At 44.5% G+C, this 22,371-nt stretch overlaps 1 protein-coding gene across 8 annotated transcripts in view; it reads right to left on the reverse strand.

Moving 5' to 3' along the window:
• LOC116332073 (nck-associated protein 5) overlaps window positions 1–22,371 on the reverse strand; it is a 178,036-nt gene that overhangs the window by 72,401 nt on the left and 83,264 nt on the right. For 6 of the 8 annotated variants that reach the window (XM_039606869.1, XM_039606868.1, XM_039606871.1 and 3 more), the window contains 2 exons: window positions 13,674–13,737; window positions 919–1,052 (listed from right to left, as the gene is read on the reverse strand). In XM_039606869.1, the coding sequence (XP_039462803.1) occupies window positions 919–1,052; window positions 13,674–13,737 (198 nt within the window). Of the gene's footprint in view, window positions 1–918; window positions 1,053–13,673; window positions 13,738–21,696; window positions 21,939–22,371 lie in introns of all 8 variants that reach the window. The other 2 variants (XM_039606872.1, XM_039606873.1) reach the window with 1 other exon arrangement.

Here is a 22,371-nt window from a genome sequence, read left to right on the forward strand (position 1 = left end):
TTGGGGATCATCAAGATGTTTTTGGTAAATATGAGACGAACCTTTGTGATCTTTTTGGTCAGCAGTGGTTTTCTCCTTGAACTCTCCCATGGACGCTATTTTTGCCCAGTCTCTGTCTTATTGTGGAATCATGAACTTTGACCTTAACCGAGGTCAAAGTTCAAAGTGAGGCCTGTGGTTCTTTAATGTTGTTCTGGTTCTTTTCTGACCTCCTGGATGAGGCATCGATGCGCTCTTGCAGTAATTTTGGTAGGCTGGTCACTCCTGGGAAGGTTCACCACTGATCCAAGTTTTCTCCATGTGTCTATAATGGCTCTCACTGTGGTTCACTGGAGTTACAAAACCTTAGAAATGGCTTCCTAACCCTTTCCACTGACACATGTCAGTTACTTTGTTTCTCAGCTCTTTAGCTCATGGCCTGATGTGTTGCTGTTTGAGGTCTTTTAACCTGCTTCACTTTCTCAGACAGGTTCTATTTAAGTGATTTCTGGATTCAGCAGGGCTGCCAGTAACCAGGCCTGAGTGTGGCTTGTGAAACTGAACTCAGCTTTCTAACAAATGTGGTTAATCATCAAAGAAAAACTGAATTTTGTACTTAGGGTAAAACAACTAAGACAAACAACAAAGAAATCAGGTGGGGGGCAAATACTTTTTCACAGCACTGCATAGAAAAGAGATCAAATCACTCAAGTGAAACACAATCATTTTATAGACGTTCATATTTTTCATCACCTCCCACACAGGGTTACAGAGGGCTGAATACAATATTTGCTGATGCTGAATAAATCAGGATCAGTATCATAGCAACTTAGTAATTCGTCCTCTATTTGTTTTTATTTATTCCTTTTGTTCAAATGTAATGAGTGAAGGCTGAAAAATGGGATTTAAAGACCGCTCTGTGCTCCTGGGTTCTTTTACCTGGAGAATTGCTGCTGCAGTGAAACCACCTGCGCCCGACCCAGCTCGGACTCCTCCGTCACTTCCCGGAGACGCTTCTCGCTCTCCAGTCGCAGGCGTCGCTCTTCCTCTAGCTCGTGGATCAGCTTTTCTCGCTGTGGGAAAGAGCAGAAGGACGATCAACTCTCAGGCAGTGTGTGGCCTGAAAAGGGGCTAAAAAGATCACCCTCGAGTCACATGCCACAATTTTTACGACCCCCTTCCCCGAATATTCGACCCTCCTCGGATCAGGGCGAGCAAACACAGGCCGTCTCAGCATCATAATCACCAAAACATCTGCTCACCAAACATCTGAAACCAAACACAGGTTGTCCTAGCTGAAAAAAACTATCCACGCCTCGCCACTTTTTCCCCTGACTTTAGGTGTGAGAGGAAATAAAAGAATAAGGGCATGATGACATTTAGGCTGCCTCGATTGGCATTACTTCCAGTAGTTTGTTGTTACTTTGAAACGCTCATAATGAACCTCCGCTTCTTTCTGTCTCTATGACAGAAAGTTCACACTAAATGTCAACTGAAATCACTGAGCCCGCTCTCCCGTGCCTCAGTCTTTCTCCTGCTTTTCATTTCATTTCAGATCTATTCAGAAAATACTCCCCGACATCACTGAAGCTATGAATAGCATGTTTACCCTGCTCCTCTCCTCCACACACCATGCAAACCATCCTCTCTTCTTGTGCGTGTTTCACCTTTTTTTTCCTTTACATTATTGTTATGATGATGAGTAAACATGACCTCATTTGACCCAACTATTGATAGATCCTGAATTAAAAAGCTGGAGTTCCTCGGTAAGAGGAAGGTGGGATCACTTATGCCTACTTATCTCTGCTTTCTATTTCTTGATTTCAGAGCTTTATAAATGTTGCTTGTGGTGTATACGGTCTCCATGAAGCATTTAGCCAGTTTTCTCTGGTCTTTTCCAATTCTTTAATTGGATTCTTCATTTCTGAAGGACTCCGTCTTTGGATCCCAAAAGAGAAAGACATCCTTGCCTCAAACCCAACTTCAAAGACTAAGGTCCCTGTGGTGGCACACTCCCTCCTCGAGTTTTCTTGACAAAGTTGCAGAGAAGCTTTAAGCAAATTCCTAGCAGCAAGGCGGAGGATTTTTTTTTAGCTGACGGAGCAAATAAGCCGGGATCATTCTCTTAGTCTGGCAGTTTCTATTGTACATAAAGCCAAGCATCTGTCGCTGCTGCTGACAGTCTATGACAAAGCCACTGGCTTCCATTTCCATAGATTTGGGTGATCTACCAACTGTCAAAGCCTTGCCAGGAATATCAGCTAAAAATACAAGATTGTAAAATATCTGGAAATGAGTCTGAGGCCAAAGACATTCACTGGAAAGAAAAAGAGGGAAAAAGTTTCTTCTTTTGCAAACAAAGATGCAGTGTTTGGTGAATAAGAGATTCAACTTTGGCTTAACAAGGCTTGATTAGAGATGATTATCATCCTTTTATTCCCACCTAGGAGTGCAAGTACCCAGGAAGGTGGTGAGAAACGTACATGTGGATATACAGTACCGTGCACAAGTCTCGACTCACTTCTGATTTCTTTCTTTGGCTAGGAAAATGGGACACTGTTCAAATGAACAGATACTGACGCTTCTTTTGTCCGGTTTCCTCAAATTTTTTAAGGACACCCTGCACACCATGCTGAGATATGTTACATTTTCAGCCAATATCTCTTTGGGAATCACCTTGCTGGTGCAAAAGTACTATTTTATGTCTGTCAAACTGTGGTATCTTTGACATCTTTCACAGATTGTTACTAGCAGCCCGTCACAAAAACGCACAAAGGGCCTAAAGACACATCTTATAATTGGGTATATGCAAAGTTCTCTGTTATGCATAGTCACAAGACTGGTTAAGTTTCTTTTTTGTGCTTAAATGACTCATAGGTCTGTGTAAGTGGCTCAACAAACAAACAAAACATTCCTCTGAAAATGGTCAGTTACAAGGACTGGACTGAAAATGAGTAATAAAGGAGTCGACGTGCAAAAAAAGCTTCAGGAAGCCTGGAGAACTATTCCCCCAGAGCACTTTAAACATTACCACAAAATCTGGATCTGTGGAAGAAAACATCTGAAGTGAATGCATTAGTATTTTAAATAGAGACTACTGTACATAAGTGAATAAAAGTTTTAATAACTTTTTTTAACTGCCTTCACTGTACTCTACGGTATATCTATGGAAACACATCTGTTACCTTGGAAATTCTCCTGCACCTTTCTGCTGACGGATTCCTTTAAACATCTGAAGTTTTAAAAGTGCTTTGCTGTGAAAGTAAATCTCTGGATAATCCTCTGGATAAAACATTTGAACTTTATATAAGAGGTCAATGAGAATCAATTCAGTTGTTTACAGGTGTGTACTGGCTACTATTTAACATGAATCTGAATGTGATTGGTTAACTCTAAACAGAGGATTGCACGCATGCTTAAATATTCTAGTTGTTTTGGAGTCAATCAGAGCTTTAGATCCAATGAAAAATGTTGGGAATCACCAGATTATCCTGTCAGTCCTTCATCAGTTCTCGTCAGTGCAAATGGAATTACTTAAATTTCCTTCCTGCCCATCCTCATACTCATCGTCAGCACCAGTCATGATGCGGTATTACTCAGTGCATGCCTGCAAAGAAGCTGGAGTGCTTTCTCACAGACAAGCATTATGGGGACATCTTGTGGCGTGAAAGAATATAGGTCAGAGACAGTGAGCGTGTCACTCTGTGTGGCATATGGACAAAACATCCTCCTCGACGTGAGGCCTGCCTTTATGCCGGGTCTCTCGTGAAAAACCATAAAACCAAACTGGAAAGAAAAACATCAAAACAACTGTAATGTGACACCGAGTCGCATTGCTCCATTACTCCGTATGACCATACTCGCCTTATAAACAGCCTTATGTCACTACATTGTTACTTCTGTCACAAAAGCAGATCCTAACTGGGTGATTCAGCTGCTGAGGGGGAATATTAAACCAGAGTCACCACTAAAACCAGTCCCCGTCTTCACCGCGGCAGTAAATTCACAGCTACTATGTGCAGCGGGGAGGCTCTCCCTGTCAGGAGTAATGGCTGCTGTAAATCCACCCATACAAGAGCGTAAAGTAGTACATCCCCCATGCCAGGAGCTGGACGTATATATATGTATATATATGGACAGAAAACCAATGACTTTTCTGGCTCTTCTTTCTTTATGACACATAAAGTCGTTTTATAGGATGCTGCAAACACATTTTCCACTTAGCGTTTAAAGACACGGGCGCCGATTTCTGCCTCCAGCGTTGCAGCAGTTTAGCTGAATTTCACCTCGATGCAAATGAGCACAAAGGCCTTTTATTTGCATCAACGTGCGTGGCTTTGTTCAGCAAAACAAAACAAAAAAAGCACAGTAGCAGCTTTAGTCCTGATTTTTTTGTTGCCCGGGCCTCCAGGCATAAACCACCGACCGCTACATGTCTGCTGACAGAGTCTTGCCAACAACCTCAATAACAACACGCGATTTACAGTCTCTACATTGTAGTAAAAGCCCCGCGTAGCTTTTGTTCAATATATAATTTCGGCAATTTTACAAGGCCTGAGGACATTAAATCAAACATTGCTGTATCTTTCTGTGGCCAGAAATCCCCGGCAATACATTTCTCCTCGGTTGAAATGTTTATTGTCTGCAGCAACTCCTCTTTTTTTTTCTCCCTCTCCTTTGGTGCTCTAATTGAAAGCATATTCTTTAATAAGCCTTCGCTGCAGCCATAACGACAACACTTCTTTAGAAAAAGCCCTGGGAAGAGATCTCAAAGTCAACACCGAGAGGATGAAAACACGCCCGGCAACTTTCTGTGAGAACATTTATTTTAGTTAATCCGGCCGCTGAGGAGATAATCCCCGCTCTCTTGACAGCCTGTCGCTGCTGTATGGATGGGATGAGGCGAGGTGTGCCGCCTTCTTTGTCCTGCAGGGGGCAACATGCCCCCGGACTTTAAAGAATCCTGTTCTATTAAACAATGCAGCAGATAGAAAAAAAAAAGGAGAAAGAAGCCAATGTCAAATGAAATAGGGGGAGTAATCTATAAAATAGCTCCTGCTGGATTTTTATACCACATATATCTGAAACAAGCCCAGATTTGGGCATCGGGGGGTGGGAGGACTGGTTTGGGGATTAAATTTGACCTCTGCCACAGAGAGAGCTGGTTTCATTTCCAGCTTGATAAATAAAGAAATATATCCATCTGTATGTGACAGAATTTATCACCATCAACACGTGAAGCCTGAGAAATAAATGAAGAATCTGTTACACCGAGCGGCTTTGGAACATAAGATTTTATTAGCTGCACTGGAGCCCAAAATGAAGCCTCCTGCTTCAGTAATTGGACAACATTAGATGGTAATGGCATTCATCCGAGCTGAATTACTAGAAGACTCCAAGCCCCCCCACCCCCCGATACCCTCTAAGATCCACCGAGGACTCTAAATTAATTAGAGGCCTCTGCCTCTCCTTGTTGTGTTGTGCTGCGACCTTATCAGGTTAAGTGCACGTGTGTGTGTGTCCCATCGTATTGTAGGATGTCCATCTGCGACTGTATATACACTGTACTCATTCAGGGTTAGGGGGTACAGGCCCAATAATCTCTTCATTACACAGGACACCCCCCTTGCCTCGGTTGGAGCTCTTTGCCTAATCAAAGGGGCCGGGAGCGGCTCGGAGGCTCGCTGGCAAAGCAAACATCGGGGACACAAAGCGCTACGCAGGTTCTCCATTCATTAATAAAACATGCCACCGGGCTGTTTGTGTGCATCAGCGAGGCTGGATTCAAATGAAAGTGTAACACGAGGAGGATCGGGCCTCCTGGCCTGCCTGGCTGGCTCACAGATACAAGTCGTAAAGATAAAAATGATAATTATGCTCTTGTTTGTTTAGAAACAGAAGAGAAAGCATCAAAGTGCAGGAGTGTGTGTTTTCTGATTACTTGTGACTAAAGTAAGCCTAAACAGTGTTTTATCCCCCCACCCCCACCCCACACCAAAAGACTCCATCAATTCAATTATCATGGAGCGCCACTACTATTGGAGTGTACCACTGCTCTCTTAGACAGCCACGGGCACTGTGGCAAATAATACACACACCCCAGGAATATGCTAAATCATACGAGTGGCCCATTTATCATTGCCAAGGGAGCTCCCCCACCCCACCCACGCACACACACACACACCCAGAAAGGGATGGTGTGGAGATGCGATTTGGACCTGGCTGTCAGCGCTCGTCACCCGGTGAATGTGCTGAGTCCTGCGGGGGGACCCCATCGCGGCCCCGGCCCCTGCCCGTGGCTGATAAGGCCAATCTGCAGAGACAGCACCTGAGTCCCCCCCAGTTCCCAAACCTCCACGCTGTCAAACATCCTCCAAACAGCTGTCAGAAACCCTCTATGAGGGTCCCCGAGCGCCCGAGCTCCACGTGGAGCCTCTCCTTTTTAAGCCCGTCAGAGAGCCCCTTTATCTGCTGGCAGCACGCTACGGAGCATGTCCACTCTGAAGGTGCTTTTTCTTTTTTACACACCAATAAATCACTGTCAGATAATCATCATACCTCGATCCACTTACAGCTAACTAATTAAACCCCGTGCTCAAAATTAATTAATATTGCCGACCCGGAGCCCTGCCAGTGTGGCTTATTTGCTTATTTGATTTGGCTAAATCTAATCCAGGTGAGCAGAAGAGCCACGCGTATGGTTATTTAAACAATGTTAGTTATTACAGAAGTTCTATTTGGTGATAATATCCAAATGCTACACACTTATCTAGTAATCTTGGAAAAGTCCAGGACAGTTTTTGTCTCATTCTTTGCGAATATTTTAAATGTTGATGCCTTTCAGGGACAAAGTGTCGCTATCTTCCAGTATAACACAGTATTTTTCTAATGTAGTAAGTTTGTGACAGTAATTGCTGTTATGTTGCTTTCAGACTTCTTTGATACGGTTTTCTGGTGTGTGTTGCGGTTCAGCCAATCATTAGCTAGTCTGATGACTTAGCCTCAGGGGGCCTGTGTAGCCAGCAGATATCCAGGCCAAGGCTTCCTGTTTTATCCCCCCACCCTGCCTCCGGTCTTTGTTTACAAATACAGATGATTTTTTGTAAGAAAGGGGTAGCCAACAGGAGCAAATGTAACTCTCCTTCAAACAAAAGCCTGCTCGTGTGTGCCAGAACACTGAGAAAGAATAAATCTTCTTCGTTTCCTGCAAAAGTTCACATAATTATATATCTGACAGCTGTTAATAGACACTGTGTGTTAGCTGGTATTGCGAAGCGATTACCTGGTATTTAGGGTGTTTGTAAAAATATCAAGAGAGTCAGAGTCATAACTTCATCTGGATGCAGATGTGTTTGGGCTGCCACATTGAAATTAGTTTCCAGTCCTTATTCCAGGTGATGCCAAAGACATTGTGATAAAATCAGTGTTTAAAGTCTAAAATGATCTCTATAGTCGAAGGACGTGACTTTAGTCTTTGGCTCGCTGACTGTCAATCCAGCAGGAGTTGCAGCATTTTCTAGAATACTAAGATGTTCTGTTTCGGGAGGGTCCTAAAGAGCGGTGTCATCTGTGAAATCTACTATTTAGTCCTAAAGAACGGTGCAAAGATGTCACCCTCTGAGACCGGGTACAGTAGGAACCTTAAATTAAAAGGATTTTGCCAACCATACAGCTGACATCAAAAAACATCATGCTTGTTTCTCCAACCAACCATCAATGAATGCAAGTATTGAAGAAAACAAAATGGCAAAGGATGTTTTAGATGCAGAGATTTGTTGGCAGCTACAAGGTTGCTCAGGAAAAATTTATATTCCCCAACTGGTTGGCAAATGGTTGCTGGAGGTTGCTAACAGTCACTAATAGGTAAAACAAACTCCTTGCGATCGCTTTGGTCACTAGCATATTGATGCTGTTTCTAGCAGTTTGCAAGAGAGATACCAACTTGCTGTAAACACTCGCCAGCTACTCTCTAAGCTGTAGTGACACTTGAGAACAACCTGTGGTCTATTTATTGAGCGTTTGTACATTTTTGGACTTCAGAGTTTTGTTTATTTTAAAATCTATTTGATTTCTGGTTTGTTTAGTGTTTACATTTACCTTCATGTATTCCTCTTTAGTGTAATTAGTGCTATTCCTAGTTCCCTGGTGCTTTGGAGTTTATTCCTCCCTCAGTGTTCCTTTCACCTTTGTCAAGTTTCCCTGCTAAGTTCATCCATGTGTCTGCGTTTTCCCCATTTAGTTTTCCCACTTCCTGCTTTATTTTGAGAGTTAATTCATTGTGCTTTGCTTTTAGTTTTGCTTCCTTGTGTCATCTTTGCTGATTAATTCAGCAAAGAATTCAGTATTTATAGTCACCACCTCCTCGCCACAGGGTTTCCAGCATGTTTTCTTGTGTTTTGAACTGTTTTGTACTGCCCGCTATCAGCCAAAATAGACGTCTCGCTTTTGTTAAACAAGCTTGCCTGCCTTCGGCCTGGCTGTAGCTCAGGAGGTAGAGCAGATCATCTATTAATCCAAAGGTTGGTGGTTTGAGCCCTGACTGCTCCAGCCCGTATGCCTTGGGCAAGATACTAAACCCAAACTGCTCTCTGATGCATCCTGTGTAATGTAAGAAATGCATGAAAAAGCACTGTATAAAAATCAGTCCATTTACCATTAATGTTGGGTCCTCGCTCTTCACCACCCCTTGTCTGGAGTGCTGCTTTTCTAAGCAACTCTGGGTTCGATATCTTGCCCAAGGATACTTCAACATGCAGGTGAAAAGAGCAAGAGATCAACCCACCGACCTCTCGATGAGTAGGCGGATTATTTAAGTCAGATATTTCCTGGAATATCTGACACCTCCTCTATCAGTCTACATTAAAGCCAACCCTCAGTCACGCATTAGCTTAGAATCTTGACACCAGCTATAAAAGTGTGTAAATGATTGTAAAAGCCCAACACAGACATACTGTAGAGCTATCCAGGGCTGCTTCCTCAGTGACTATGATGAATTATTGAATGAAATCCTGAAGCTGAAGTAGCAACAAGATAGATGAAGGTGAAAAATAGGTGAAATGACCTGTTAAAAAAGGGGCATTCCCTCATCAGAGAACCGCAAATGTTACTTGATGTGGCGTTACAAACTATGTCACACACTCTTGAAGATTGCAGCACACGCAAAATCCATTTTCATGTACAGAAATAGCTGATTCCTATCGTGGCTTGGAGGCTTATTTAACCATGCTGTGCTCTCACTTTATATTCACAAACGCAGCGCCTCCCCCATCGTCCTCCTCCTTTATCTTAACTTCATTTTCTACATGAAATGCTCCGGAGAAATCAGATTTTTAAATGAGCAAGTTGCACAATTAAGCCGAGGAGTTGAGGCAAATAAAAAGAAAACAATTCCCTTTTATCACTTGCATGTATGCTTCGCTCAACCGTGAATGAATCAAACGCCGCAATCAGCCCGAGCGCCCGTGGAAACGGCAGTGTGTGGGTATGCACAAGGCGAGGCTCGGATATCACAGAGCATCCACAAAACCCAAAGAAAAATAAAGCTAGTTGTTCTCAAAGCCAGATCATTTATTTTCACATGTTGTTTAGACAGCCGTTTCCAGCGGTCATAATCTCACCTAACAGCTTTAAATGCCTTTTTAATGGCGAGCCCAGCCCCCCTCCGCCCCCTCAGCCCACAGAGCAGGCAGCGCCGCCTTTACAAGCCTACACGCAGACTTGTGTTTTCTGCCCCTGACAGGAAACCTCGGCATCCTGCCCCTGATGGACTTAGATGGCACTTCGGAGTGGCATCAAAAGAAAAGTGGGAGACAGAGAGCAGCTCTGCCATGCCCTGCCCTGCCCTGCCCCTCACCGCACCACGCCTCTGGGATCGGGGCGTGAAGAATTCCAGGGAAAACCTACAGCAGCGACGAGGCTGCGAACAGACGGGAGCGGGCTTGCTGAAAATAGGCCAAGGCTCTCGCAGTATAAACCCTGACCTGTGCTTTGTCAAACACCTAAAGGGAAACCTGCTGTTTTTCTAGCAGGAGTTTCAGCAGAGTGGGCCAAAAGCAGCACGTCCGAGCCTTGATGTGAAGTTTAAGAAGCAGTAAGACAGGCGGATCATTTTCACTCATAACAAAACGCATCTTGTGTGGTCATATATGTGGTGAAATGCAGCGCAGGCCTAATTACTGATTGCCCTGCAAATTATTTAAAAAGGTTTCATGTGATTCTCCCAAACGATCCATAACAAGAGTGGTGCAGCTTCACGCTGCCAGCAGCCATCGTGCTTCACGGCAGGACGCCCAATTAAAGCACACGCTCCTCAGTAAACTGTGCAGTTAGTGCTGTTTCATATGCGAAACCCGAGGCTTACGATCGTGGCGGTGTTTCCTAGCGCCCTGCACGATCATAAAGATACCCTTCCCTTTCTTTTTTCCTACACAATGGAGTCATGATGGCGCTGCAAAAACACTGCCGCGCACTCTCGCGGCATCTCTGATCGCCTTATGTGATCAGATGGAGGCAGCGATCAGAGGGTGCTAAAGAGAGGCATCAGATACAGAGGCGGGGTAGTGCCACTTCAAAAGTCTGCGCTGTTTTAATCTGACTCTCTTGGTTCATCCCCTTGCAGGCGAAGATGTGGGGGATGTTGGGGAAGTAGGCGATGGATTTTGGGGGTCTATGACTGGACGCAGGCTGGGGGTGGTTTGCAGTTTCCACTTCACTCTGGCAGCACTTTGACAATTATCTCCTTTACACAGCAGCCTCTTTTTTCACTCCTATTGAAGAACCTCGCCTGAGCTCCGAAGCCTCCTAGGAATGCCAGAGAGAGAGTGGAAGGGGAATCCAATGGGGATAATCCCAATTTCAAATGGAGCTTAGTGATATCCCCCTCCTCCCTTTCTTCCTCCATACCCCCCCTCCCTCGCCCTCCTCCTGTCTGGCATAGATAACTCATCCCTCTCTCAACACTGTGCATGCGCAGACAGTAACTCACGTCGCCCTCTAAAGTAATAATTAGCATGTCATCCAGTCGTGTCAGTCGGAGAGCCGGGCCTTCTGGGGAGGCTCGCGGCATGGTGAAAGATATATTTTGGTTGGGCTGCGCTGAGGTCAGAGGAAGCTGGGTTACTGTTAGAGGAGGAGGTGCTGACACGCAAACGTGTGGACACTTTGGTGTGAGCGCACGCAGGTAAAAGAAAGGAAAAACTGGGGGGCGACCGCAACCAACCTCTGCTGGTGCGGTCCACATGAACTCTCCTACTTGTGCCCCAGAAAGCTGAATCTGTTCATCTGAATGATGTGTTTTCAGTGGGGATATCCAACGCAACATCCAAATGGACTCCCTTCGACTCTCTCACTGGTATTCCTGGGAGGCTTCAGAACTTTTCCACTGAAAACACAACAACCAGATGAACAGATTCAGCTTTCTGGGACTTGCTTTACCTTGATGACTGAGCATGCATCAACACATCTCCTGCTTATGGCTGGCATTTGGTTTGGTGGACCAAAATGTGGGTCTCCAAGAAAACTGTGTTCAGGGCACGAAATGAATCAACCACAGGACAATGTGACAAACGCATTAGAAGTTAGTAGGAATTCAGAATATAACTCAAACAACTGGTTGTTTTCTGGGTACATTCCTATATAAAAGCAAGGTTATCGAGCACCAATGTCATTTTGCAGTTAAATCACCCTCTTGCAGCAACTATGTCGCTGTTTGTGAAAGAATTTCTTTTTCAGATCTGTGGCTCAGGTCTGAACGTAAGCAGATTTCCCTTTTTTGATCATTTATCACACTCGGTCACTGTATTATCACAAACAGATTGCATCTAATTGTCAATTTGACCCCATTCAACTGCAAACTGAGAGCAGACTGACTTTTTTATCGCCCTCAAATCACTTTGAAGATCTCATCTGACTATGAGTGCTGATCTTACACAGTCTCACTCATTTTGGCCACACTGAGGTCTCCAGTTACTGTTTTTTTCCCTACTGTAACTGTAGCGTAGGATATCAGTGACCAAACAACTAAACAAGAAGCTTCAACACAGTAACCCACAAACTTCAAAGTGGCTACTTCAGTCTGTTACAGACATTCTGTGGTTGAAACAAAGATCTTTTGGGTTTGTACAAAATTTGATTTTAAAGGGAAATACCACCAATCACCGAGTGTCCGTGGCCCTTTTATTCTTCAACAAACACTAACTTGATTTTGGGCTGTTTAGTCTGTCAGATCTGGCCCAAATTTATCTTAAAAAGGACGGCTGTTTTGGACCATATCGGCCAAATATCATCACAAAAATATGATCACGCAAACTTGCAGGAAAAACTTTTTTCCCAACAACTTTGCAAAGTCTCAGTTTCAGATGTTTTCTTTAATATCTCAATCCCAAAACTGACAACCCAAACACATACACAGTGAATGAATTTTTTGAATAGCTTAATATTGAGGTCTAACACCAGATCAGTTTCATCTACATATACATTTTTATTTCAGAACACACTGGACACAACTTAAACAACTAGCCTATAAGGAACAGTGACGGTCAGGTTCATATTCCACTCATCAACAGTGTGTCAACCTATCAATGCTGAACCTTTTTCAAAATCAATAATGAACCTTCTTGTTTCACACACTGGGCCATGCTCGGGGGCGACAGTTTGGAGGAGTCAACCAGAGGTCAGAAAGTAAGCGCTGGCTGACTCCAGCGTGATTTCCTCTGACATCTGCTGACATCAACAAGTCCTAGAGGTAAAGCCGATCTTTGTCTGCACTCTTTTAGTGTCTATATTTACGAGCCGAAGCACAAACTTAGCTACACATCTGGTACAGCCAATAAATTCAGTATCTACTGTGCTAAAATGCCCTTGAGCAACATGCCAAACCCCTGCCCAGCTCCTATGGGGGAGCTCTGCTCAGTATCCGACCCCATGCTCTGACCTCTTCAACTCTGAAGAGGTATGAAGAAAAAATAGAGCATTCCTCCTTTGGGGATCAATAATCACACGGAGCGGTGAGGAGATCTCGGAGCGTGTCGGCCCTTGTGTGCTGTAGCTTTAGGCCTGCTGCCACACAGAGAATCAGAGGCGTCACTGGGGTGCAGTGAAACAGCTGGGCCTGTGGTTAGAGCGTCTGCTCGGAGGCTGCAATCAGCTGAGCCCCGCTTCATCACCCGGTTCTTCTCGCTTCCTGACCTCGCTTACAAACACACACTCTATAAATGCATTCAGACACATTTGCGGAAACGCAGACACGAACATATACGCTGCTTTGAGCGCATATGTATGCTAATGACCACCTCCAGAACTCATAAAAGAACAGCACATCAGCACTTTCTACCAGAGACACGATGCAGTGTGCAGCTTTCTATGGTCACGGAGCCTGGCAGTGCATTCAAGTACCTGTAGTTTGTGTAGAAAAGGTCAAATTTATGCAACGCGCTGCTTTTTCCACAAACAGGCAACTGTCACACAACACAGTATTTTTGTACTTGCATCTATTATTGTCCGGTATTGCCTACACGTGCATTTCTACAGGATTACTGCCTTTAAGAGCTTCTGATGAGGTGTCGAGACACTCGGCCGACACAACAGTTTTGGCAGAGCCTGACGGTTTTTGTGTGGGTATGTATGTGGAGTGAACACACTGTGGCTTTTCTGGCTTCGTGAAGATGATAGGGCCGAGCACTTCCACTGTACTTTACCATTGTTCCTTCGCTCTTGCTCCGTGCGACTTCCCTCTGCAGGCGAGCCACAGCCAGCTTTTCCCTAAACCAAAGAAACAGGAGAAGGAGGGGAGAGAGAGAGGGGGAAGGAAAATAAGAATGAGTCAGTGTGTGGTCAGTCAGTCAGCAGCCCAGTGTGCCAGGTCTGAGTGCTAACAAAGTGGCAAATCAAGAAGTACCCAAAAACATATTCATTCCCTACTAGTCCACTGATCCTGTAAGTGCTATTCATGAGGGACTCTAGTTGTGTAAAAAATGCAAACCATTCTTGTCCCAGAGTGTTTGATAATGCAATTTTATGAGGGGCCACCTACATGTCTCCATTATGCACAAGGTAGCTCTTTGGCCTTGGTGCCAGCACTACAGTCGTGGTTTCCAGATAGCTGGAAAGAGCCTTTAAAAGATCACAACAGAGGGTAGGGAAGAGAAGGATGTTGGGTTTCCAACAAGGATCCCATTCGGTCCGTTTTCTTTGGACCTTGCACATTAATTACATTTTTCCTTCTCTTTTTATCCTCACTTCTTTCACTGGTTAGGTTTAGGTGCTAAATGCCTCGATGCATGCTTAATCATCCAGGTAAGTAAATCCCAGGAAGATGATTTTGAAAGTCTTTAGACTGAAAAAGTTACTTGGATGAGTGACAAAACATTTGTCGAAATGAAACGCATAAATGAAATGCATAAATTAGCATTTAGCTTCTAGCTTTTAATACAACAGTCGCTTTTAAAAAGGCAGTGAAAGAAAACAGTGGCACAGCTTACATTATTGTGACTATGTGGAATGGATTTGCGATCTCATTGCCTTTGAAATTCTTGCAGTTGCTAATATTGCAAACAGACACATCACAGAGTGACTCAGGTTGATTGCAATGCAATAGCAATCAATCTCAGACCGAAGTTGTTTGATGCTGGTTGCCTCACACCAGGCAACCTGTGAAATCACCTTGAGATCAAAGCTGGTCACCCAGACATTGAGGCTATTACAGGCTCAACCTCTGATCAGCTGGTTGTTGCAACTAGTTGCAATCAAACAAAAATTCAATGCAGTCACCAGGCAACCACTAATAATTTTCCAAGCTTACCAAAGGTGTGCCTCAAGGATCAATCCCGGGACCACTTGGATTTCTTTTACAAGTCAAAAATTTTGGTCAAAATGTCACCAATTTAGTACATTCTGCTACAGTTAGCTATTAATACAGTAAGGCACACCCAGCATGGGTACTTGTCTTCTGCCCTGTCTCCCTCTCCTCATCCCCAACCAGTCATGGCAGATGGCTAAGTCTTGTTTTGCCAGAGGTTTCTTCCTGTTAAAAAGGAGTTTTTCCTCCGCAATCTCTCCAGGTTCTTGTTTATAGGGGATTCATAGTTGGGGTTTTCTCTGTATTATTGTGGAGTCTTTACCTTACAATGTAAAGCACTTTTGTTGTGATTTGGTGCTATATTAATAAAACTGAACTGAATTAAAATACCCGGAACTTTCCACCTTTTGATTTTAGAACTGAAGAAACCTCTTGGATCTTCAACATAAAGAAGTCCAGCTGCCAGATAATCAATCCTGATATTCATCCAATAGGATATCATACCTCACAAACCTGAAACCACTTAGTCTTCCTTTTATTTAGAGCTGTTCTTGTTTTGTTTCCATCTTTTATCTTACTTTTATCTTACCAAAACATACTGTCTTCACACCTAAGACTCACTCCCTCTATTCGTGCCTAAAGGCTGTGATGAAAATGGAAAGAAAAGCCTCCCCTCTGCTGCAAAATCAAATTTATCATCATCAGAGGACACTCAAGCTCTCTACTGGGCAAATCAAATTCCTCGAGTTAGCTAATCATTTCTTGTTTACTAAGTGGTTGGTATCAGATATTCAAGATCAATATCAGCTCACTATACAAGAAACCAACACTTCTGCCCTCCATCTATCTCCAACTTCGGCAGAACCCACACACGCCTGCAAGCAAACCAGCAGACACACACACGGAGGAGGCGAGGTCGTCGGCTAACTACGCAAAACAGAGTTTGCGGTTCTATCCAGACAAAAATAGCTCAGAGGAAACAAAAAAAAAGAAAAAAAAGCTGGGCATCCTCGCGCCAGACCCTACAGCCTTACAGGCAGACACACACTCATAACAAACTCTTCCACACAAATACGCACAGAGCTGAACAAAGAAATTGACTGTGCACATCCAATCCGTTTCCCACGTGAGGGCATTCCAGACTTTAATGGGATAAATCTTGGCACACTAGCACGGATAATAAAAAACCCTGTTTTAAAGCCCCTCCTGAGGCATCCACAACAACTGAAGCAGTCCTCCAGGACAAGCCAGACTGTGAATGTGTTTGCTGAAGGCTTGTCAGTATACATGTGTTTCTATCAGGATTTCTGGGAAAACAACAAATGTGTAAGGGGATCAAAAAGTCTCCTTTGGCAGCGTAGCCTCTGAGTGAATCTGTTCAAGTCATTATTGTTGTAAATATAGTACTCTACATGCATTACAAGAGGCGCATGATGTGTTATCACCCACTTATTAATGTTTCTGCAGACCGGCTTGAAAGCCAGGTCTGCTAGGATGTAAATATGATAATTGCTTTAAAAAATGCTTGAAAATAATTAACTTACAGGAAAAAGACAGTAATCAGTCAAAAAAACAAACCTAATAAATGAATTGCATCGTCTTACAAAATCTTAGGTGTGCAGCTCAGGAGCAAAGTTTCTGTCAAAGTCTTGTACCCGACTGTTTTGTCTTCACAGCACACCTAATGTGGGGCTGTGGGACCCAATAAAGAAGCTGATACACCAGACAGCCCCGAGTAATCCCAATCACCTGCACATTTTTCACATTTCTTCAAAAATAGAAGACACCCAAACCCCCCAAAAATAGCTCATGAGTAACAACTCCTCACCGCCTCGCAGTCTTTGACAAGACATCGTTGTTTCTGAGCGGCTTACCTGTCGGAGGGAAAACCCCCCGGTGATTAAGAGACAGCTGACAGGGGCGGGTGGGGTAGGGGCTTGTATGGTTGATGGATGAATCGACCGTCTGGACTGAACAGGAAAAAAGCAAAGTGGGCTACGTTTCTCCTGCTCCTGCTTCTGGATGGCATTCCCACTTCAGTGATTCCTCTAATGGGAAGACACTGATTAAGACAAAGGCGAGCTGAGCGAGCTGATTGTGAAACACGCACTGTGGCGGTGACGAATTCAGGAGGAACTCAAGCAGGGTGCCGATGCTGTGAGGCAAGCAGGGGTGTGTGCGCGTGTGCGTTTGGGTGTGTATTCTGGACTTTTACTGCATTGGTTACTGCATTCATAAATTCACACGGATCTGTGCAGAGATCCGTGTGAACGCATGCCCCACACCTGACTAATACACTCGTGTTTACATTACACAATGTGTCTCTTCCCATTACAGCACACTGTACACCATTACACCACCTTCATTTAAAAAAAAAAGTCTCTGGAAGTTCTCACTGCAGATATTGTTTTGTTAAACGGGACCGGCCTGGCATTCCTCCAGTCTGTGTTATGGCTGAGCGTCACAGCCCTGTAAAGGGTTAAGTTTCAGGCCACTTATGTACAGGCATGTTCCAGGAGCAACGGAGCATGAGCCAACTGCGCCCGGAGGCAAAAATTGCCGCCAAATATAGAACAATTTGACATTCTGTGTTAAACGTAATTATAGTAATTGGCACGAGCGGTAGTCAAAACAGTATTCCAGCGCAAAACGCTCACTGGCGACGTCTTGCATCCAGTTGGCGCTGGTGTGGAATTATATGATATCTGAACTGCATTCAAGCGCACATGAATGCAATCTGTAATGTACTCTGTGTGTGTTTATGCCTGTGTTTAGGCTGACATATTCCACTCTAAATTTGTCATGTGCATTTCAACCCCAATGGATGCGAGATCCATCACGTCGTAAACTTTTACCAGCTGTGTAAACTGGCCCCGAAATAGTCAGAGTCCAACCTGACGGCTGTTAGAGTCAGGGAGTTTATCTCAAGACCATCTCTCGTAGAAGGCTCTAGTTTGGTATGCAAAGAGCCATGTTAACACATTAATTACGATGTTTTCATTTTTCCCTCCACATGTTCTCATGAATGTCGTCCAAACGGGTCAAAACGCAGGCACGCGGTCCCTAAACGCCTCATTTTAAAGGATAATTCCAGTTTATAACAACCCGGGTCTTGTTTTCCCAGTTATGGACGTTGTTTCGAGTGGTTATGATAACATTAACAAAGTTTTACAGGGGCTAGAAACATGAGCAGGCAAACAATCAGCCAACAGTTTGGACAGCAATGCAGCCAAATTATCAAAACCATATTGAAAGCATGTAATCCGTCACAGTGGGAAGACGCGAATAGAACAGACAAGCCAGAGCTTTCCCACATAAGTCAGGATAATCTGGGTTTTGTTTATAACCTGTCAGATTGTTTGTGGTTATTGCCCATAGAATGTATATAAAAGATGTATGTGGCCACAGTGACATCACCCTTTTGTTTGTGGACTTTTGGATTCTAGATATTACCATTACAGCTGTCACCATCTTGAATTTTTGGACCTAGAAGAAAGCATGACAAGCTCACTAATGGTTAGCTTAATGCTAGCAGCCCTAATAACACATTATTTTAAACAGGTATCCCCAATATAGCTGCAGAAGATTAGCACGCTGTAATCCTGTTTATTTTAATATGGGACCCTTAGAGTGAGCCTCAAGTGGCCACTTGAGGAACTGCAGTTTTGTACACTTCCATGTTTGCTTAGATTTTCAGCCCTGCATATATATATATATATATATATATATATATATATATATATATATATATATATATATATATATATATATATATAAAGTCCTTTAAATGAGCTGAAAACATTTTCACTGAGGCAGAAAAGTGAATGATTCTCTTTGGACTCAAAGCCCAACTTTGTATATTTCACACTTGATGCGTTTGTCCTGTACATCCTGATCTTGTGATGAAAGCACAAGCTGACAGCTGACCGTGTGCACACTTTCCACCTCCGCTGAAACCCGTCACGAAGCTTGGCTCAGTGAGTTTCAGCAGCCGGTAGCGAGAGGTGTGGGCCTCTAGTTTATCCTGCTGACTGCAATCACCTGATAGCAGTGATGACTTACTAAACAAGGGAATGCCACCAAGCACCAGTGGAGATACCCAAACCACCTGATAACCCCAGTCACAAATGCACTTAAGAGTACAGTTACAATGGAGGATGCTTGTATTTTTTTTTTTTTTTTTTTTTTTTTTTTTTGTCTGTCCCATTTGGTTCTTAAGCCGTCAGAATTGTTGTCTGAAGACCAACAAGGATACCAAATGGATTTATTTTGCCAAATGGATCATCATGGCATTGCCGTATTGGTCCATTTGATCAAACTTTGTTGTTATTATTTATTTTATTTTCAGTTGTTACAGATGGGACAGACATGACTGGGGGATAGGAAAGGGAGAAAGAAAGAGAGGAAGGAAAAGAAAACAGAAGGAAAAGGGACAGTGAGAAAGGGCACTTATAAAGACAAAGAGAAAGAGAAAAAAAAAAATCTCTTGGATCACCTGTTGAGAGAAAAAGAAGAAAAGACAAGCAAAAAAACCAAACAAAAACAAAGCAACATACTAAACACAACACCATCACGTTAATCTAGCTGAGTGTGAACAGCAGTAAATACTAAATATTGAAAGTTGTTGTGCAGCACGCAGGACCGACAGCGCACAATGTGCTTTGAAGTAGCAGCTAAGAAAGGTGTAGTTTATGTCTACGAACAGTGAACACCCGTGTGCACACCTGTGTGGATCAACACGCTTGTATACAAAAGGTTTCCCCATGTAACGGTCTGCTAGAGGGTGTGGAGGCCCATAGCCCCGTCCCCCAGGGCATGAAGCAGGCATGGAGGAGATCCAGGCTCCAGACATCCAGAGGACCCAGAGTGCGAGAGCCCAAGGAGCACCACCGGAGGGGCATCCGTGCCACCTTCCTGGGAAGGGCTGAGGAGATCCCCAGACGAGGGGGTCACCCAGTAGCCACGGAGCAGAAGCCAGAGGGGGCTGCACTGGCGTGCCCGCCGGCTCTGCCGGCAGCCAGCTGTGCCAGAGTGAACCGAGTTGCAGGCCCCGAGGCCGGAGGCCCGAGGGCCCCTTTGCCCGGAAGAGGCCTGACCGAGCGACAGGCATCGGGCCCCGCCAAGTAGCCACCGGGAGTGAGCGGTGCATACCTGAGCGCCCAGCCCCGGACACCAAGAACCACCAATGCACCAACCCCTGAGGGCATCAGCTACCAGCAGGGAGTGTGGTGAGGGGAGATAGGCCTCCACCACATGCTTGTATTAAACATGGTCAAGTGTTCAAATACTGAGCTCAGTTTGTGAGTCACAGGCTCAGGCTTCAAACAAAGTCAGTTTCAGACAGTTTTTTTTCTACTCTTGGCTCCAAATGAGCAGTTAGCCCTAACACAGTCATCACAGAAGCCCCACCCACCTGCTGTTTAATCTCTGTTTGTAAAGCGGGACCAGTCAGGATGAAGTTTTCATAAAGGAAGGAGCTGGTTTCAGACAGTGGCTTTGTGTAAGATAAATAAGGCTTATTTTGAACTATAAATCATATAAAGCAGCTCTAGTAGAGGCCACTTAAAGCTTAAACTGTGATTTAACATCTAGTTTATGATGAAAATCTTGGCTTACATGCCTGGTTTGTGCACCTGCTTTGTTATATTCTTAACTCGCACTACCTGCCATCCACCCACACACCTCACAGATCACGTCCTTCCTTTTCACATGCATTTCCTTCAGCGTCAAACACCGCCCCGTCTCTGAGATAAGACAGACAGCGCGGCGCAGAACGAACATGACACCCGCCCCGCCGCATTCACAGCAGATCAACCCTGTTTCCTCTGCTCAGTCTCCCGAGCTCAGACGCTGTGTAAACCCTCCGTGTGCACCCGCTCTTTCCTCTAGCGTCGCAGCGGCGGTGGCGTGCATGCATGCAAAGACACGACCTGTCAGGGCCGGGAGAGGATCAATCACAGCTTGAGCTGACATGTTATGGAGCCCTGCGCTTTGAACTGCATTGTGGGAGGCGGACGTTTAGCCCGTGTTTTCATCACTGTTATCACGGCTCTTCCATACAGGTGGTTTAATCCATTGTACATTGTTTGCTGCTAAGCACATAATGAAAGAGGGAGAAGCGCTGTCTCCTGTATTTTGGTTTCCTCTTTCCCTCGCGGTACTGTACACCACTATCAAGTGCGTTTAATCTGTCCTCTTAAACACCACATAGTGGTTCAGCTTTTTCCCTGCAGAAGTTACTTACTTTGACATAAACACATGCATCCTGATGCATAAAAGATGCATAAATATAAACCATCTCTCTAGTATTGTCATCGAGGCTTATGGGAGAGCTAAACATTTCAATCGTTCTTAGCCACAACTGTACACAGAGTGGCCAGGAGGGATGCATAAATGTTTGGATGAGAGCAGAGCTGCCATGCATTTATGTATTAGCGTCTGCACTCCCGCTGTGTTAAGAGCCCTGATACGCACGCAATCCCCATGGCCCACATAGGGCACCCTCTTCAGAGGGATCCTGACTCCGGACCGGTCATTCCCATCCTTAATCCTTCTACAACTGTGTTATGTAACCTTCTCTGTACCGATCCCCCCCCAAAAATCAACCCAGTCTCAAACCCTAGTGCGGGACAATGGGCTTACCGATGCGTTTGATAAGTTACAACATCCAAGCCAGCCTGACAGGAAAACAGAGTTACAACTGCCAAAAGAGTAAAGTCGAGATGGGGTGTGAAATGGATTTGCACAACTCTAATTTCTCATGTTCTGCATGGGTTCCCTGACATTCTCATGGAGAAAATGAACTTGAGAAAGTCCCACTTCATTATGTGTAATTAAAACGTCATGTGCCAACAAAGGCAACGTATCATTAAAGCATCATTTCCTTAAGACTTTAATGCAAGAATTCCTTTCTGCAGTCGAACCTGAAATGCCGAGATGGCATCAAAATCAGCGTCGGTGTAAACACTTTCATCTGCACAGGCATCTGAGGGGGTGGGGCTCGCACATCTGTGACCGTTCAATTGGTCCCAATGCATTAGGCAGGTTCAATCAATCACCACGAAGCGCTGCGGTGGATGGCGAGGAGTGGCCTGACCCGCGGCGATCCCCTGTTTCCCAGCCACAGCTGGTTCCTGACCTCCTGTCGCTCGTCACGGACCCCCGTCTGCAGTGAAGGGCAGCGGAAAAACATGAGCCACATGTCAGCACCTCACACACCCAGCCATCCAGCCAGCCAGGCAGCCAGACAACCCGGCACAATGAGCCTTACCTCACCACCGAAGACCATCAATTATTGACGAGGTGAAATGTGATGAGGTTCTGCTGTGAGCACACAAAGAGCACACGCCTTTTCAGGCTGCCATGTGGCCTAATAACATCTTTATTTTCCAAAAAGACAACGTTTCTAATCAGCAACATATTCCTTGTTTGATGTTGTGGAGCAATAATCTACATTAGATACTCAGAAACACTGTTAGTCTGGCCAAGTATGTATGATAAATGCCTCCCTGTGATGTGAATCTGGATAACAGCGTGCTTGACAAACACTAAGAATGTGGGTCATCTCAACACCCATACATAACTTTATCATGACTCAT

Source organism: Oreochromis aureus, linkage group 23 (assembly GCF_013358895.1).
Source record: "Oreochromis aureus strain Israel breed Guangdong linkage group 23, ZZ_aureus, whole genome shotgun sequence".
In the NCBI taxonomy this organism is placed as follows: Eukaryota; Metazoa; Chordata; class Actinopteri; order Cichliformes; family Cichlidae; genus Oreochromis; species Oreochromis aureus.